The sequence below is a fragment of the Micropterus salmoides genome, unplaced genomic scaffold (assembly GCF_014851395.1).
Source record: "Micropterus salmoides isolate LMB-PRFRI ecotype aquatic unplaced genomic scaffold, ASM1485139v1 Ms_hic_scaffold_13, whole genome shotgun sequence".
Classification (NCBI taxonomy): domain Eukaryota; kingdom Metazoa; phylum Chordata; class Actinopteri; order Centrarchiformes; family Centrarchidae; genus Micropterus; species Micropterus salmoides.
Window position 1 is genome coordinate 571,029 of NW_024040374.1, and position 20,950 is coordinate 591,978.

The 20,950-nt window shown below is 40.1% G+C and overlaps 1 protein-coding gene across 1 annotated transcript in view; it reads right to left on the reverse strand.

Moving 5' to 3' along the window:
• Window positions 1-13,841, reverse strand: part of rab3b (RAB3B, member RAS oncogene family) — a 28,258-nt gene extending 14,417 nt beyond the window's left edge. The window contains exons 1-2 of the mRNA XM_038714967.1: window positions 13,434-13,841; window positions 7,340-7,572 (exon numbers count right to left, since the gene is read on the reverse strand). Coding sequence (XP_038570895.1) covers window positions 7,340-7,564 — 225 coding nt within the window. The 5' untranslated portion in view covers window positions 7,565-7,572; window positions 13,434-13,841. The remainder of the gene's footprint in view (window positions 1-7,339; window positions 7,573-13,433) is intronic.
• Window positions 13,842-20,950: the final 7,109 nt, after the last annotated feature.

Here is a 20,950-nt window from a genome sequence, read left to right on the forward strand (position 1 = left end):
ATGTTGAGCCACATGGGTGTCGGGGACATCAGTGTTGTTTCATCATGCAAACTCAAATGCCAGGTCCCAACATTTAGTTGCACTTACATAGTGAAACGTTTAAGCCATGTTGTCTCCTAGTTTTTCAAATCAATGTGTTCCTTTAAAGCCAACCTGTTGATCTTCAAGTACAACCTGATGTATGGACTTCCTATTTTTGTACCTCTCCAAACCAGAGATGGGGACTCGAGTTTGAGACTCGGAATCGAGTGCGACTTCAGTCGCGCACACAGTGACTTGAGACTCGACTTGAGACTCGTCCTCAAAAGACTTCAGACTTGACTCGGACTCGAGGTGCGGGACTCGTGAACAATGTTTATTTTTAGGAAATGTCTGATGAGCGTGCTGTTATTCCCTCCCTGCGTTACCTATAACCCGCCTACGTAACACGTAGTATCAGCTGCGCGCAGCCGCACGTGAGAGAGGACAACAAACAGCTGCAGCTGCTGAGCCGAACAACGTAAACTTTGGATTTAAAGCTTCATACAACAAGACCCAAACAAAGAATGTGAATGCACAATAGGTTAGTAACCTGAGGTAAGTGATCATGTTTAGCTCAGCATTGGCCATCTAACGTTAGCTTGCTTATTGCTTCAGCGTTTATTTACGTGCCAAACTTGTGGTGGTCATTTATGTCCCGCTGGCTCCCATCACGTTAATTATTAATGTTGGTTGCTGTTAGGTTCCAGGTTTATTGTTGATCATGTAACGTTACAGTTTTATTTATTTTAAGAGTCTGGGGGATGTGTTGTCATTATTGCATTGCGCATTACATGGTTGTGCTCTGTAAGTGAAAAACAGGTTACAGTTACATAATTCCTTATAGCTGTGCAGTTCTATAAGCAGCCTGGATGGAACGCATTCATTATAACCACGAGTGACTTGAGACTTGACTTGGAATCTAGCTCAGAGACTTGACTTGGACTCTTGCTCAGAGACTTGAGATTTGACTTGCACTCTTGCTCAGAGACTTGAGATTTGACTTGGACTCTAGCTCAGAGACTTGAGATTTGACTTGGACTCTAGCTCAGAGACTTGAGATTTGACTTGGACTCTAGCTCAGAGACTTGAGATTTGACTTGGACTCTAGCTCAGAGACTTGAGACTTGACTTGGACTCTTGCTCAGAGACTTGAGACTTGACTTGGACTCTAGCTCAGAGACTTGAGACTTGACTTGGACTCTTGCTCAGAGACTTGAGATTTGACTTGGACTCTAGCTCAGAGACTTGAGATTTGACTTGGACTCTAGCTCAGAGACTTGAGATTTGACTTGGACTCTAGCTCAGAGACTTGAGATTTGACTTGGACTCTAGCTCAGAGACTTGAGATTTGACTTGGACTCTAGCTCAGAGACTTGAGACTTGACTTGGACTCTTGCTCAGAGACTTGAGACTTGACTTGGACTCTAGCTCAGAGACTTGAGACTTGACTTGGACTCTTGCTCAGAGACTTGAGACTTGCACTCTAGCTCAGAGACTTGAGATTTGACTTGGACTCCTGTCTGTCTTCCATTCATAGAAGCATGGCATGATGGTTTCTGGTCTAAAATGCTTAATGTCACATCATTTCGGTGATGCATACAAATGAAATGTAAAATTATTATTTAGTAAAATAGTTGGCTCTACTTCCCCCAGGTCTTTTGGCTCAAATTACCCCGTCCCTGCCCTTTATTAAATTTGTGTCATCCAGCAGTGCGAGGGTAACATCACGCTAACATAGCCTCATACTGCAAGTTCCTTAAGCATCAGCACATGCAGAAGATTTTCTCAAACCTGTGTGTAATTGTTCAGACATCAGGACTCCTTGAACATAAAAAAATCTTAAATGTGCTTATCATTTATTCCATGGGCCTCTCTCCATCACAGGGTGACTAAAATGGATCAGTCACATGACCAATTTTAGTTGAAATCATCAAGATTAAAACAAAACAAAAAATCACTTTATGTGTAATGAATCTACAATATGTGAAAGTTTCACGGAAGATATTGAACTTTTGAGATGCACCTGTACATTTTCTGCTAAGGAGTTAAGCTACTCTTATACCACGGGATATTAAAGGAATGGTGTTCTTGTTATGTCTGCATTCAGTTGACCAAGTGTGGGATGCCATTTTTAAAAATCAGTCAGTGAATAAAGGCTGCAGCTTCTCAAGACCAAAGTAGAGCTTGTGCTGTTTCCGCAACTGCTATAAACATGAGGGTGTTATTGTGTTGAGGGGGTACTTCAGTTAGTTAATTAAACACCAAACAAATTTGTAGTAAAGCAAATTACCAAAACCGACTGACATGCAAAGAACCCGGAACTCGTGGGGCTGCCTTGTCAACCACCCTCAACCAGATTATGCTTTTTATGAGACGTTCATATCATAACATTAAAGAGGATCTACTGCTGCATTAGACAGTGACACCTCATAATTTTAACACAGATTATACAAAGATTGTTTAGTTAACGCTCAACAACTACAACTCCTTTGATATTGGCTTTGATAGCATGTAGTATTTTAGCAAACCCATAGCCTGCTTCATTCAGCTCTTTCATTTTGTGTGTGTTGTGTCTATTTTTACTCATCATCATCTTTTCACTTTTTATCAGTCGGCTCTGATTAGCTATGCTTATGGCACACACACACAAACACACACAAACACACCCCCAACTGCTCTGTCCTCTGCCAGGCCTCAACCTCTTCGCCCCAAGAGGTCCCTTTAATTGCCACTGATGAGAGCACAGTTAGTGTGTGTGCATATACGTGTGTGTATGTGTGTGTGTGTGTGTGTGTCTGTGTCGGCGAGAGAGTGAGTGAGCGTGAAGAGCCGCTGCCATGGCAACAACATCACCACTGATGATACAAGCTGTAGCCCAGAATGTCTTTTATTTTCTCGCAACAGCTTGTTGTCGACTGAGAGCAGAACATCATGTTACAGTGCATCACTCTGCTCTCTGACATGTAACTGCGCATTATATTATGACATGTAACTGCGCATTATATGATGACATGCAACTGCATTATATTATGACATGCAACTGCATTATATGATGACATGTAACTGCGCATTATATTATGACATGTAACTGCATTATATTATGACATGCAACTGCGCATTATATTATGACATGTAACTGCATTATATTATGACATGCAACTGCGCATTATATTATGACATGCAACTGCATTATATTATGACATGTAACTGCGCATTATATTATGACATGCAACTGCATTATATTATGACATGTAACTGCGCATTATATTATGACATGTAACTGCATTATATTATGACATGCAACTGCGCATTATATTATGACATGCAACTGCATTATATTATGACATGTAACTGCGCATTATATTATGACATGTAACTGCATTATATTATGACATGCAACTGCGCATTATATTATGACATGTAACTGCATTATATTATGACATGCAACTGCGCATTATATTATGACATGCAACTGCATTATATTATGACATGTAACTGCGCATTATATTATGACATGCAACTGCATTATATTATGACATGCAACTGCGCATTATATTATGACATGTAACTGCGCATTATATTATGACATGTAACTGCGCATTATATTATGACATGCAACTGCATTATATTATGACATGCAACTGCGCATAATATTATGACATGTAACTGCGCATTATATTATGACATGTAACTGCATTATATTATGACATGCAACTGCGCATTATATTATGACATGCAACTGCATTATATTATGACATGTAACTGCGCATTATATTATGACATGCAACTGCATTATATTATGACATGCAACTGCGCATTATATTATGACATGTAACTGCGCATTATATTATGACATGTAACTGCGCATTATATTATGACATGTAACTGCGCATTATATTATGACATGCAACTGCATTATATTATGACATGCAACTGCGCATAATATTATGACATGTAACTGCGCATTATATTATGACATGCAACTGCATTATATTATGACATGCAACTGCGCATTATATTATGACATGCAACTGCGCATTATATTATGACATGCAACTGCATTATATTATGACATGTAACTGCGCATTATATGATGACATGCAACTGCATTATATTATGACATGTAACTGCGCATTATATTATGACATGCAACTGCATTATATTATGACATGTAACTGCGCATTATATTATGACATGCAACTGCGCATTATATTATGACATGCAACTGCGCATTATATTATGACATGCAACTGCATTATATTATGACATGCAACTGCGCATTATATTATGACATGCAACTGCGCATTATATTATGACATGTAACTGCATTATATGATGACATGCAACTGCATTATATGATGACATGCAACTGCGCATTATATTATGACATGTAACTGCATTATATGATGACATGCAACTGCGCATTATATTATGACATGCAACTGCATTATATTATGACATGTAACTGCATTATATTATGACATGCAACTGCGCATTATATTATGATATGTAACTGCGCATTATATTATGACATGTAACTGCGCATTATATTATGATATGTAACTGCGCATTATATTATGACATGTAACTGCATTATATTATGACATGTAACTGCATTATATGATGACATGTAACTGCATTATATTATGACATGTAACTGCATTATATGATGACATGTAACTGCATTATATTATGACATGTAACTGCATTATATGATGACATGTAACTGCATTATATTATGACATGTAACTGCATTATATTATGACATGCAACTGCATTATATGATGACATGTAACTGCATTATATGATGACATGTAACTGCGCATTATATTATGACATGTAACTGCGCATTATATTATGACATGCAACTGCATTATATTATGACATGTAACTGCGCATTATATTATGACATGCAACTGCGCATTATATTATGACATGCAACTGCATTATATTATGACATGTAACAGCATTATATTATGACGTGCAACTGCGCATTATATTATGACATGTAACTGCGCATTATATTATGACATGTAACTGCATTATATGATGACATGCAACTGCATTATTTTATTATATGTAACTGCATTATATGATGACATGTAACTGCGCATTATATTATGACATGTAACTGCATTATATTATGACATGCAACTGCATTATTTTATTATATGTAACTGCATTATATTATGACATGTAACTGTGCATTATATTATGACATGTAACTGCATTATTTTATGATATGCAACTGCATTATATTATGACATGTAACTGCATTATTTTATGATATGTAACTGCATTATATTATGACATGTAACTGGATTATATTATGATATGTAACTGCATTATATTATGACATGCAACTGCATTATATGATGACATGTAACTGCATTATATTATGACATGTAACTGCATTATATTATGACATGTAACTGCGCATTATATTATGACATGCAACTGCATTATATTATGACATGTAACTGCGCATTATATGACGACATGTAACTGCAATATATTATGACATATAACTGCATTATATTATGACATGTAACTGCATTATATTATAACATGTAACTGCATTATATTATGATATGCAACTGTGGGTTACATACTGAACAAAATTATAAAAAAAAGACTTTCTCTATGTACACAAAAGGCTTATTTCACAAATCTGTCAGAATCTGTGTTAGTGAGCACTTCTCCTTTGCTGAGTTAATCCATCCACCTCACAGGTGTGGCAAATCAAGATGCTGATCAGACAGCATGGGGATTGCACAGGTGTGCCTTAGGCTGGCCACAATAAAAGGCCACTCCAAAATGTGCAGTTTCACTGTTTTGGGGGGATCCAGGGGGTCCGGAAACCAGTCAGTATCTGGTGTGACCACCATTTGCCTCACACAGTGCAACACATCTCCTTTGCATAGAGTTGGTCAGGTTGTTGATTGTGGCCTGTGGAGTGTTGGTCCACTCCTCTTCAATGGCTGTGCGAAGTTGCAGTCAAGTTGAGACCCCGATGAGGACGTCGAGCATGCAGATGAGCTTCCCTGAGACAGTTCCTGACAGTTTGGGCAGAAATTCTTTGGTTATGCAAACAGATTGTTGCAGCAGCTGGTCTCAGACGATCTTGGAGGTGAAGATCCTGGATGTGGAGGTCCTGGGCTGGTGTGGTTACACGTGGTCTGCATTTGTGAGGCCGGTTGGATGTACTGCCTTTGGAGACGGCTTATAGTAGAGAAATGAAGATTCAATTCACGGGCAACAGCTCTGGTGGACATTCGTGCAGTCAGCATGCCAATTGCACGCTCCCTCAAAACTTGGGACATCTGTGGCGTTGTGCTGTGTGATGGAACTGCACATTTAGGAGTGGCCTTTTATTGTGGCCAGCCTAAGGCACACCTGTGCAATACCCATGCTGTCTGATCAGCATCTTGATATGCCACACCTGTGAGGTGGATGGATTATCTCGGCAAAGGAGAAGTGCTCACTAACACAGATTTTGACAGATTTGTGAACAATATTTGAGAGAAATAGGCCTTTTGTGTACATAGAGAAAGTCTTAGATCTTTGAGTTCAGCTCATGATGAATGGGGGCAAAAACAAAAGTGTTGTGTTATTACAGCATATTATGTTATGTCATGTCACAGTATGTTATGTTGCGTTACATTTCAGTATATATATATTACAGTTTAATGTCTCACATTGTTATATACAGTATATTAAGTTATGTTACAGTTTATTAAATTACCATATGTTAGAAAATCTTATGGTATGTTACAGTAAAATATTTAACCATTTTATGTTTTTTAATTTATGGGGCATACACAAGTATAAAATATAATGTTATGTTCAAATCTATTACAATTCCATAGTGTTTTCTAACAGAATATGATATTACCGTATGGAATGGGCAAAAAGGGCACACATCACTGTCCTATTTACCAACATCAGCTGTGTCAACTCCCATTTGCTTCACAGATCAGCACATCCCAGTTACTGAACCAATGACTACTTCAGCTTAACATTCTGCACTATAGTGTATTTTCTCTTGGGGTGATTTGAGTCTCTTCAAACAGGAAACATGTTCCTGAGGATTTCTGTCTGAATGAGAAACAGCTGAGGATCTGAAAGAATCTGCTGTTGGACTGATAAAGATAAAATAATTATTAAAGCCTTTCATTCAGCAATGAACAACAACATTCTCATATCAAAAATCATTTCTTCATGATAAACCCTCAACAGTAAATTGAGATTCTTGGGATCTTATTACTGCATGGTGTAGAGCTGCATAACTATGAGACAAACATAAATCCATACTCACCCAGATCTGCAGCTTGATCCTCTTGTCGTTGCGATACACCGTCTTCACCTTGAAGTCGATGCCCACGGTGCTGACGAAAGAGTTGCTGAAGGAGTCGTCGGCATAGCGGAACAGGAAGGACGTTTTCCCGACGCTGCTGTTGCCGATGATCAGCAGCTTGAACATGTAGTCAAAGTTCTGGTCGGAGCCATCTCGCTGGCCAAAACGCTGGTCTGCCTTCGCCATCTGGAGGTCTGGTTTGACAAGAGAGAAAAAAGCACAATCAGTATCAAAAAGATCAATCTAAACAAGGCCGAAATCATTGGGGGACAACCTTTTATCTCTCCACTTCTACAGTTTTAAAGAGGTGGCATTCTGCTCATTTTCAGGTTCAAAATCTTATTTAGGGGTTGTACTAGAACAGCTTTACATGGTTTAATTTTCAAAAAACACCATATGTTTGTCCTACTGCACATTGCTGCAGCTCCTCTTTTCAGCCTGTGTTGAAGGCTTCGTTTTAGCTATGGAGTGATACATCTGGTCTCTAAATGATCTTTGTTGGGAGTTGCACATGCTCAGTTCCTAGTTAAGGACTACTAGCCAATCAGAAGCAGAGAAGGGCGGGTCAGCGAGAAGCCGGTAAACGGCTCGGGTTCAGCCGTACGTGTTGCCGACCGGCTCGGCAACACGGACTGGAGCGAGAGTTTCAGAGCGGTGAGTTATTAATCTGTATCCATAAAGTTTTAACTGAGCTCTGTCTCTACATCACAGGAACAACTTTATGTCCACTGACTGCCTGGAGGGTAGCTAGTGTTTGGAAGGGAGAGGACAGCTGTGTGCTGAAGCTCACTGTTTTTCCACTGGTGTTTCGGAGGGCGTGTCGGAGTAGCCGCTTGGCGAGCGTTATATGAGGCGCGTTTAGCTTTCATCCCTGTGACATCACAGGGATGAAAGGGAAGCGGCTGGACTACAAACGAGCTGTTTTCAGTTCAGAGCAGAGTTTTCTGTGGGAGATGGGAACTCCCTTTGGGCTTTTTCACTTTCCAAACCTGTTACATGCACAAAAAAGAAATTTAACTCAGTAAAGGAGAGGGAAAAAGCCAAAAAGCAGAATACCACCTCTTTAAAGTTGCACTCTGTTGCTAAAATGTTTGTGTTCAGCTGTCAAAATTAAAGATACGTCTACAGCCATGCTAGCTGCTCTCTGAGGGTGGACTTAGATTGTATTAAAGAAGGGGATGTGGCCACCATGGTGTCATCTGTTGGTTTGTGAACTACCGTTCTGAAGCCTCAAATTTGGCATTTTGGACATCGCCATCTTGGTTTTTTGGAACCAGAAGTGTCCATATTTGGATGAGAGGACGGAGCTGGGGAGGAGTGAGGGTTTATGTAGCCATGAATTTGATCCTCCAAAGTCTAGCTAGCTTGGTTTCCACCAGACACTGATTATTCATGTTAACTGTGATAGTAAGTGGCGTGAATAAATTTTGGCTAGTGAAAATTAGGCTTAAAACAAAATGTACCAGAAAAACTTTACATCTGACTACTTAGTGTCAGAAATGCTGAATGCCAAAGACATTTTAGGCGCAAAATTATAGTTAACTGTGAAAGGGTCAAAGCTCTGACACAAAAACAGCGACAACACCCAAAAACTAGTTCACAGCTGGTTAAATGTACACAGAGCAGCGGATACGAGTCGGCTCTATCCTGATTGACAAGTCGCCATGGTAGAGACATGTCAATAACAAGGTAGCCCCGCCCTAAAGCCTTCCCTGCTTCCTGGTCCATTTTCGTCTAAATGGGACCATAATTTACTAAATGAACATCATGCTGTGTTGAAGAAGACTTGAAACTAGCAACTGAGACAATAAACTCATCAGGAAAGTGTTTACTGAGGGAATAAATCAGCTGAGAAGTAGAAACATTTTCTCTCAAGACTGGCCGCTGGCTGAGGAAGCAGCAGCGGTTGCAATCACAAACGTAAAAGTACATACATTTTTATTAATTTGAATTAAACTCAAGTGAGCAAAAAGCCAGCAGATATTTTAGTGGGTGACAATCAAGGCCAAATGATGGTGATAAGGATCCTGGTTACAATTCGCCTTTAAAAAGAAGAAGAAGAAGAAGAAGTGGTCAAATCTTGAAATCGTCATTTCCAGTTAGTGCAGTTAAAGGCAGTTTCTGATTTGAGACACTACCCTTTCAAAATGTACACACTACGCAACTAAGTACATAGTGTATGTAGTGTACTCCATGACATGTACGCTATTGGTGGTTAAATATTTAAGTACAGATTTATCTCATGCCTCTGAAACCAAACTGACACCCTTGTATATTCAACATCACTGACCTACATTAATCCAAAAAATTAACAACGTTGATGCCGTGTACGCCCCAGAGTTATGCCACAGGTTCATTCAACATCAGAAAACGACATTTCTCATGTCTGTTTGCGTGTGAAATAATTTGTCACAACAACCAACAAACCATGTGCTTAAAATTCATCTGTGTTTTTAAAAGGCTCACAGTTTCACAGGTTTTCTGTGTTTTTTTTAAACTTCAGACTCCTCTGAGAAAATCCTCCGACCTCCTTCTGTGATTAAACTTTTTCGAAACCTGTCGTGATGAGTCGAAAACTGCACAAAGCTGCTCCTCTTCGTTCCTGGAAAGCTGACATTTTAGAAGTTTTCCCCACGACGAACTGCAGCCGAATATCATTCAACACAACAAGAGCCAACAAACCCACAGTGTGTTAAACAAAGACACAGTGCAAACAAACACTTCCTGTTAGACTTCACCTGTCAAGTCAAATAAAAGCTTGAGCTGCCTCTCCTGTTGACCTTGCGGGCAGGTAGAGGTCGGTCTGAAAGTTTAGTGTGTGATGGCTGAGTGAGAGCTGAGGATCCTGCTGCGTTCAATCTAGCGTGGATGGCTGAGTCAGTGGAGACTCATCCTCTCTGTCAGGGACCGGGGGAGGAAAAAAAATTACTGCAAAACACATCGAAAGCTAAACTGACATTTCTAATCCATGGATTTTTTTTTATGAGGCGTATCATGTGAGTCATTTAAGACCGTTTGGTGGAAAATAGCTGACTTTCTGCTGTGTGTTGATTGATTTTCAAGATTTTATTTATTCAACACAGTCAGTTTCTGCACTCAGATCGAAATAAAGTTTGCTGCGGCATTCGTCACTCCATTTCTTCTGCTTTCTATTCAAGACCTGTCATGTCTTCTACTGTTTCTGAGACAGAGCCTTTGTCCCAATACTTATCTTAACCACGTTTAGATTCTTTTTAACACATCAACAATGGAAAATTTCAAAATGTAGCATACTGACACAAAGATTGCACCTTTTTGGTAAAATCACTGGATTGTCATTAAACAAGCTCTGGTAAAGCCACTGTTCATGACCTGCTAAGCAGCAAATTAGCTGGTGACCATAATGGAGCATTTAGTATTTAGCTGTAGCATGATCTTTTCCCTGGGAGTTGCTGGAGACCAAAAACAGAGCTAAGATAGAGAGAATATTGGATTTACATTCATCAGGTGACAAAACACATGAAGGATCATGTTGCTCTGTAACTGCTGGATGTGTGGATAGGCATCCGGTTGGCAAAACATTTATTTCTGGATCTTTCAGCCCTTCAAAAAACACTTCAAGGACATCTGGGCAAAAAGAAGTTCTTAAGTGGTTCTTGTATTTGCAAAGATTGTGAAGATTTCAAATTTGAAATTGGCTATCCAAGGTGCAGTTTGATTGATGCAATTGTCAGCAGATAATTGCTGAAAACAAATAAATACTACTGACTTTAAATCCAACCATGCATCCATTATCTTCCACTCATCCCGGGTCAGGTCACGGCGGCAGCGGGCTACGCGGAGCATTCCAGACATCCATATCCACAGCAACCATTTCCAGCTGTGGGATCCCAAGGCGTTCCCAGGCCAGATGGGATATTTAATCCCTCCAGAGAGCGCTACCCTGGGGTCTCCGCCCAGCTAGGCGTGCCGGAAAACCTACAAAGGAAGCTGCCCTGGAGGCATCCTAATCAGATACCTGAACCACCTCAACTGGCTCCTTTCCACATGAAGGAGCAGCTGCTCTACGTCGAGCTCTGTCTGAATGTCAGAGCTACTCACTCTTTCTCTAAGGCTGATCCCAGCCAGCCTACGGAGGAAGCTCATTTAGGCACGCTTGTATCCACGATCTCATGCTTTCGGTCACTACCCACAGCTCATGACCACAGGTGAGGTTTGGAACAAAGATCAACTGGTAAATCAAAAGCTTTGCCTTCCGGCTCAGCTCCCTCTTCACCACAACAGTCCGGTGCAATTACTGCTGACACTGCACAAACCCACCTGCCCATCTCACGATCCATTTTGCCGTCACTCATGAACAAGATCCTGGGATACTTAAATGTCCTTCACTTGGGGCAGCAACTCACTCCACACCTGGAGGGAGCAATCCACCATTTTCTGGCAGTGAACCATGTCCTCAGATTTGGAGGTGCTGAACCTCATCCCAACCGCTTCACACTCGGCTGCAAACCACCCCAGCGCACGCTGAAAGTCACGTTCTGATGGAGCCATCTGAACCACGTCATCTGCGAAAAGCAGAGATGCGATCCAGTCCTTGAATATCGCAAACAGAATCGGAGACAAGGGGCAACTTTGGCTGAGTCCAACACCCTCTGATAACGTGTTTGACTTTGTGCCAAGAACAGACGCAGCTCTCACTTTGGTTAAACAAGGACCAGATGGCTTGTAGCAATGGCCCCAGTACCCCATCCTCCTGCAGTACCACCCACAGGATTCCCAGACTTTATAGCTCTCAAATATTATACATTAAACACCATCTCATTGATCTCCATCATCTTTATTTGTTAGAGTTCATAAATTCAGACACAAATCAATTCTGATTAAAAATTTTAATTCAAGTAAAGTCAAATTGGGGATTGATGTCAGTTTGTCTGTCTGTCCCCGCTTTGGTCCAGACTGAAACGTCTCAACAACTATTGGGTGGACTTGAAGACATGTAGTTCGGATGTTCATGTCTCCCTCAGGATGAGCTGTAATAAATCTGATCCTCTGACTTTTCTTCTAGTGCCATCATCAGGTCAACATGTTAGTGTGCCCAACACTTTGGTTTATGACCAAATATCAGCAGAACTAAAGACATTCCCATCAGCCTCAGCATGCAAACACGCTAAACTACACCTGCTTAACATCAGCATGTTAGCACTGACCTTAGTATTGAGTTCAAAGCACCACGATAAAATCATATCTTCACCATATTATTAATGATAATATTAAACTACAATTTAAAAAGCACCATAAAAATCACAATAAGACCATTTTAAACTTACTCTGCAGCACACTTTGAAAACTACACAAGCCCACAGAGAAATTTAACACATTATAGAGAGAAGAGACAGTGAACAGTAAGGAGAGCCACAGATGCAGCAGATAAAGATAAAACTCAACATATCAGAAAGCACCATACAGCAGCCTAATGTAAAGATTCAATAGGCCAATTAGTTTTAAAAATACAATGAAATACAAATGTGAATGATTTTTCGAGTATCATATTCTCGTTTTCTTATTAAAATACAGAGTCATCCAGCACGACAGGGCCAAGCGCAGGAAGACCATACATTCCTATAGGGAGATGAAATATCAGACATAGTACAGCAGATTAACCACTCCCCACAGACACGCTGCACCTGTGAGATCATTACGGGATATTATAGGAGCATTGGGTTTTATGACCGACATATGAAGCCGACAAAGCGCAAACGGGTCCATACAGTCAGAAAATGATGATGGTGACTAAAATTTACAACCTAACACAGAGGGTGCCTGAGAGATGGGTTATAAGGGCTGTTACTGGAGATTTTAGAGGAGATTAGAATATAAATAGCCCTGTATAATGATTACAGGAATAAATTGGCTCCGCTCAGGTGTGATCGACGTTTCTAGATTCATATCAGTCGTCAGGCCTGTGTGTGTTTGTGTGTGTGTGTGTGTGTGTGTGTTTGTGTGTGTGTGTGTTCATTAAACAAGTGTTAAACGGTGTTTGTGGTGTCACCGCCGGTCATCCGTGTCTCTCTCTTACCTCTGCTGGGCGGATCTGATGCTCTCTCTCTCTCTCTCTCTCTGCACCTGATGGAGACGGCTCGCTCTGTGTCTCTCCCAAAAATAAGGTAAACCAAAAGGTGTATCCTCAACAACAACGAGTCCGATCTGGTCCACCTAAGGTCTGTTCAGGAAATCAGGAAACGCCGGCTGCGTCGTTTGCAATGAGCAGAATTTTCTTCTGCAGAAATTGCCTATAAAACGTCTGTTTTCCGCGGTGCCGCACGCAGCTGCTTTACGCACGGCTTGACAATGCCATCCTGCTTTAATTCAAGGTGGAGCGAGGCGATGTGGGAGTATTTGCAAAGGCTGTCTGCTACCAGTCACCTCCTTCCCCTAAAAATAACCACCACCGGCTTCTCTGTGAATGAACAGCCTTTCTATTTTTTCAGGCTGTTTGCAGGCAGCTCCTCCGCCCTATCACACGGCAGATTTCTGCAGACGCGCAGCGGCAGGAGCGGCAGTCATTTGGTTCCTATGACTCATAACTGTAGCAGTGAGGCGTGTAATTGCTTCAGCTTCAATAACACAGACATCCTCCTGAAAAAGAGTAATGCTTATTTGTGCTGCAACAACAAACATATAAAACTCACAAACACACAGGTGTGTTTTCTGCTCTCTGCAGCATCATTTCACATTCAGCACACTCACCTGAGAGGCTTTCAGGGCAGCTTCTCCTCCACAGTATCATTCTGGCATTTCAGTGTTGCATCATCACAACACCACATGTGTTTCAAACTTGGTTAATCAATTAGTCTTTGATAGTTGATTAACTGTCATGCACCAGTTAAAAATAGTGATTTATTTTCAGGTTAAAGCTCCTGAAATATGAGGATTTTAAGAGTCACAGGTATTATTTGTCACTTGCTCAGACAACATCTGCAGAGAAATGCAGACTGACTGTGCTAAATGATATGTCTCTCTTCTTCTATGCCTTTCTAAAACACTTGAGCATGCTGTGTTTGTTCATTTTTCTGCATATCTCTACCAGAACAATGTCCCACCAGTCTGATTTTGAGACAGACAGGAACTCCACACTGCTAGAACAGCCTCCCTATGCTGGACCCTTCAGCAGCATTTGACACTGCGAACCACCAGATCCTCCTCTCCACCCTTTAAGAACTGGGAGTTTTAGGCTTTGTACTCACTCTGTTCACATCCTACCTCAGAGACTGGACTAACAGGGTAACTTGGAAAGAATCTGTTTTAACCTTGCAGCCTTACGACTGGGGCCCCTCAGGGTTCTGTTCTGGGTCCCCTCTTCTTCTCTCTTTACACCAAGTCACTCTGCTTGGTTCCTCGCTCGCTTGGCTTCTTCTTCTACCACAGCTATGCAGATGACACTCAACTACTCTTTTTCCCTGGTCTGAAACTCATGAGGTGAATCGTTCAGGTTCTGGTCCAGGCTCTTGTCATCTAGCACTTTGACAACTGCAACTCGCTGGGCTGCCTGCATGTGCCATCTGACCACTGTGGCATGTTCTCCCATACTACACTGCTCCTCCACTTCCTGCACCGGCTACCGATGGATCAATTCAAGACACACTGGACTACAGGACATGTTTAAACATGACACCCCAGATCTTCCAGCTTGCTACCCCATCACTATGAGTGCTTTCCAGCTACGGTCCTCCACAATGGTGGTCCGAGCTCCCCATGAACATCAGGACAGCAGCAACTGTGAAAAGACTGCACCGTGGCCAATAAGAAAGCCCAAAACAAAAAAACCTCTGTCTCTTATTGTTTCTAAATGTGGCAGAATTGAGGGCAGTTCAGCATATTTGATGAAGTTGGTGTTGGTTTGGTGAAGTTAATTGAGCTTATTGTAAATTGCTTTGGATTAAAACTTCCAACTAAATAGGCCTGTGTGCACTAAAGAAAGATAATTAGAATAAAAATAAGAATTAAAAACTATAACTATAAAGGTTAAGAATATAAAAATGATAAATGCATAGTGAAGTGGGAATTGTTGGGTCTCTGTAAACAATCTCACAAAGACGGTCTAGACCTGCTCTATGTGAAAAGTGCAATGAGATAACTTGTTGTGAAATGGCTCTATATAAATTGAATTGAATAGTGTAAGCAAAATGCTGAAGTGTTTATTGCCGCAGTGTAAGTGGGCTGTATAAAGAAAGGCTAATATGTACAAATGTCAGCTGGAAAAGTCATTTAAATGACTTTTTAATTGATGTCATTGTGAATTGAATATTATTGGCTACACTATTATATCCTGAGACAATGAGTTGAGTAATTGATAAGTTGATAAACAGAAAAAATAATCAACTTTTTTTGATCATCAACTAATTATTTGGCTCATTCCAGCTTCTCAACTGAAAGATTTGTTGCTTTATTTTGGTCTTATGTGAAATTAAACTGAATATTTTTACCTTTTGGACTGTTGGTCCAACAAAATGTTTTGGATATTCTGGTATGTGTCACGTTCAGCCATCCAGCTGACACGGTGTTAGGAGTGTGGTTTTGTGTTCATGTCTTTCCTGTTTTTTTGAGGTTCTGTGTTTCTATAAGCTTTGATCTTGTCATGTTTAGGGTTTTGTAGTTAAGTTTAATCTTAATTTGCATGTTTAAGTTTTCTTGGTATCTGTCTTATCTCTTATCTTAGTTCTTAGTCTTGTGCTTAAGTTCATGTTTAGTGTTTTTCCTGGTCTGTGTGCTTCGGTGTTTTATTATTTTGGTCTGTGTCTCAGTCCTGTGTCTCCATGTTTAGAGTAGTCCTCCTGTTTTATTTTGAAGTGTTCTGTTCTCATGTGTTCTTGTCTAGCTTTGTTCCTGTCATTGATTACCTGGTGTGTTTCAGCTCTGCTTCCCCCCCTGCTCGTTTGCCTGTGTATATATTGTCCTCAGTTGTGTTCAGTGTTTGTGACGTCCTCGTCTTGGTTGAGTGTTCTCCCGTGCTCTGTTCGCCGTGTTTTTGGATTTTCACTGTGTATTATGCTCTGTTACCTTTGTTTGAACTCTAGCCTCGAGCTCCTGTGGAAGCCTGTTTAAGTTAAGTTTTGTGTTAATAAATATTATCTTAACTGCACATCCTCCCATTTCATTTGCAGCCTTATCCATGACACGCGGGAAACAGGGATTTAGGCCCAGAAGCAGGCACTCATGAGACAGAGGTGTTATGGCAGAAAATTTTGTCCTCTTACATTTAATCTTTTATGCATGTTCTTCTGCTATTATTACTAATTTTGTTATGGCTTATAGATCTATCGAAGACAGCGGTTTGTTGTAACCCAATTATTTGCTCAACCCCTCACCAGCAATATAATTTCCACAACAAGAGGTATATTTAGTGGGGTTTTATAAAACAAAGGTGAACTTTACAGGTGAGGTGGCAGTCCAAAATACGGCAACATTTATCCAAACATGAAGATAAAAGTCCAGAATCCCAGGAAACAGCATTAATCCAGGAGACATGCGGAAGTGACGCAGTCCAAAAACAAAAGACTAACAGGAGAATAACAATAAATCCAAAATGAGTGAGTAAACCCAAGACACAGGAGAGGCAGGAGGAACACTGGTGAGACACGACACAGTGTAAACCAGGCTGGGTGAAACACTTGTAAACAGTGAAATGACAACTAGACAATAGTGAGACATAGACTTAAACACCTGGAGGCGACGAGACACAGGTGAAACACATCAGGGCAGGTGCGAACAATCAACCCAGAAACACAAGAACGGGAAGTAAAACCAACCAAAAAAGACACAGAACCGTGACGAGATGTTTTGACATTTTATAGACCAAACAATTAATTGATTAATCACAAAGATGAATCCGCAGATTCATCAGTAATGAAAATGACTCATAGCTGCAGCAGCTACTCTCTCAGTGTTCGCAACAGCACAACATCAGCCGACATGATGAGTGTAAAAAACTCACTGAGGGGCTGCTACACTAAGATTTAATTATCACGTGTGTCTCCAATAAAGCGCTTACACTCCCCAAGAGATTTCAATTATTATTGCACAAAAAAAATGCATGCTGGAACAAAATCTGAGCAGGTTGACACAGACTGAGCGTGGAAACCACCAACAGAGCTCCAGATACACAACATCTAACGGACATGAACACATAATACAAACAGTACACACTCACATACAACTAAAGGAGGAGGCTGGGGAGGTGGAGGGAGTTTCAGTTTCAGAGAGGCAGAGGTCACGGACGTGCATGATTGGAGGGTGTTTGGAACACGGGGCTCTAAAATGACATCTGGGCCATTTTGCCCATCAACAAAAGTCAAAAATTTTTAACTACAATACAGATCAGGAGGTGCTGTTGCAGATTAGTCCACTATTACCTTTTAACGTTCCACAGAAAGTACAAAAACAGCTATGAGTTAATTTTCTCTGTTTAAAAATAATCAGTTTTGGTTTTTGTAAACCGGCTCAGAGTCAGTTTGTAGTCTGGATTCGGGTTGCAGGAGCCTGGAGACTCTCCCGTTGTAACCTGGGTACAAACTGGTACAAGTTTCCAGTTGACTTTACCTGCATGTTGTTTGACTTTGGGAAGAAACTTAAACACCTGGAGGAATCACAACAGATTCAAGCATGTTAGCATACTGGACAAAGAGTCTGCAGCTCTGTGAGGCTGTATGTAGGCACAGTTCAGCTAAACGCTAATGTCAGCATGCTAATATGTTTAAATGTCACTGCCTAAAAACTGGTAGGTAGTGTTGGAGTCAAGAGCGCCAGAGTTTATCGAGACGATGACAAGACCAAGACTTTTAGGGGCTGAAACCAAGTCGAGACCAAGACCAGTTCCCCACATTACATAATAAAATGCGAGATCAAAATCCTGAGTCCTCAATGTCCGAGACAAGACCGAGACGACGCCACTGGTAGGTATCATGTTTACCGTGTTATTAGCCAAAATTAGCATGTTAACAATTGCTAATTGGCACTAAACACAAGGTTCAGCTGATGGGAATGTCATTAGTTAGTTTTGCACATATTATGTTCATATTCATAAACTACAGTATTGGGCAAAAGGTCAGAGGAGCACCAGATCACCAGTCTGGACTGAAGTGGTGGCTCACGTTATGGCTAATACACACATTTCTTCCGTCTTGATCTGAGCACCTGTGAACTTTGAGAATAAAACAACAAAAAACCTACAGAAAGTATTCGATTAAAACGATGAAAGGTCAGCGCTCGGCTTCAATCAGCACCAAGCCAGAAATCTTGGTGTAGTCGTGGACTCAGACCTGAATTTCAGCAGCCACATTCAGACCGTTAAAAAGTCAGTCCATCTATCGCCTGAAGAATAGGTCAATGATTAAAGGCACAGATTTTATGTCAGTGTCAGGTTTCTTCAGTCATTAAAGGACTAATGTCTTAGCAGGACCTTAAAAAACAAGTCCATGCGTTTATAATAGTAGCCGACTCGACTACTGTAACAGTGTCTTTACAGGACTCCCTAAAAAAACAAATCCATCAGGCAGCTGCAGCTGATTCAGAACGCTGCTGCTCGAGTCCTCACTAGGACCAGCAAAGTGGATCACATCACTCCAGTTCTGAGGTCTTTACGCTGGCTTACTGTCTGTCAGAGAACTGATTTTAAAATACTGCTGTTGGTTTATAAAGCACTGAATTTGCTGCTGCTGCTACCTTATGAACCATCCAGACCTCTCAGGTCATCCGGGATCAGGTCCGCTTTCTGCATTTTATCAAATTTAAGACTTTTGATTAATATCTTACATGTGCTGTAACTTTTGCTGTCCTGTTTTAACCTGTTTTTATTTTCTTAAAAAAAGAAAAAAAAGAAATTTGTATTTAAAATGTATTTTTTATGTGTCCCAATGTTGCTTTTATGTAAAGCACTTTGAATTGCCTTGTTGCTGAAATGTGTTATACAAATAAACTTGCATTGCCTTATTCATACACTACATGGCCAAAAGTATGTGGACACATGGACATTCATGTCATTTTGAAACCAAGCCTCCCTTCTTCAGGTTTCAGTCTCGCAGGGATTTGCTCCCGTTCAGACACAAGAGCATCAGTGGAGTCCAACAGTGATGCTGGACATCAGGTCCGGCTCAAAGCTGATGGATGGGAAACGGTGGAGGAAGTATTCAGATCCTTTACATAAGAAATGAAAAATACTCCCAAATTCCCAATTAATCAATCAACAAACTGGGTCTTTTATAGGATCCTACACACATTAACGTAAATTTGCATTTACAAGTACTGTACATGTACTGTATATACCTTATTTTATTCTCTCTCTCTCTCTCTCTCCCCAGACATACATATATATATATATATGTATGTGTATATATATACACACACATATATATATATATATATATATATATATATATGTATGTGTATATATATATACACACACATATATATATATATATATGTGTGTGTATATATATATATATATATATATATATATTTACACACACATATATATATATATATATATATGTGTGTGTATATATATATATATATATATATATATATACACACACACACATATATATATATATGTGTATATATACACACATATATACATATATATACACATATATATACATATATATACACATATATATACATATATATACACACATATATACATATATATATATACACATATATATACATATATATACACATATATACACATATATATACACATATATATATATATATATATATATATATATATATATATATATATATATATATATATATATATATATATATATATATATACACACACACTTTTACCTTTTTTAAAGATGATTCTGAGCGACGCACAAGAATTCCAGTGTACCTGTGTAAATGGCAATAAACTTTATTCTATTCTAATGATCTGTCTGACTTTACTTTATGTTACCAGTCTGATCTCTGCTGACACAAACATCTTCATGAATGATTGTTTTGACTATTTCCTGACCGGTAAGAACAAGCTTAGAGTCACAGCACCACCTTGTGGATACCTTCTACTCCACCACAGGGAAATACAGTTTAATTACTTCACTGTATTTATTATCTGACAGCTTTAGTTACTTCTTGAGATTTTCACACCCAAAACACAGGATGAGTTTCTAAAATATGATGATGTTTTTGTTGTAAATTAAACTCCCCAATAATCAGAACAGTGCACAGAAACACACAATATTTAAGTGAGCTGACCCCTAAATAGTTCAAGATTTATTTCTGCAGTTTGACTGAAGTGGAATCTAATCTAAGAATGTAACGCTGCTTAAAACAGGAAAGAGACGAACAAATTAAAATAAAACTGCAGGGCAGAGCGGGATGCGGAGGTTCTCACTGTTGCCACACACAGCAAGAAGGTCTGTGCTCTCCCCGTGTCTGCTCCGGCGGTGGGTGCTCTGGTTTCCTCCCACCATCCAAAGACATGCGACCTAGGTAAATTGTCCTTAGGTGTGAGAGATGGACTGGCGACCTGTCCAGGTTATGCCCCGCCTTTCGCCCGATGTCAGCAGGGATTGGCTCCAGCCCCCCGCG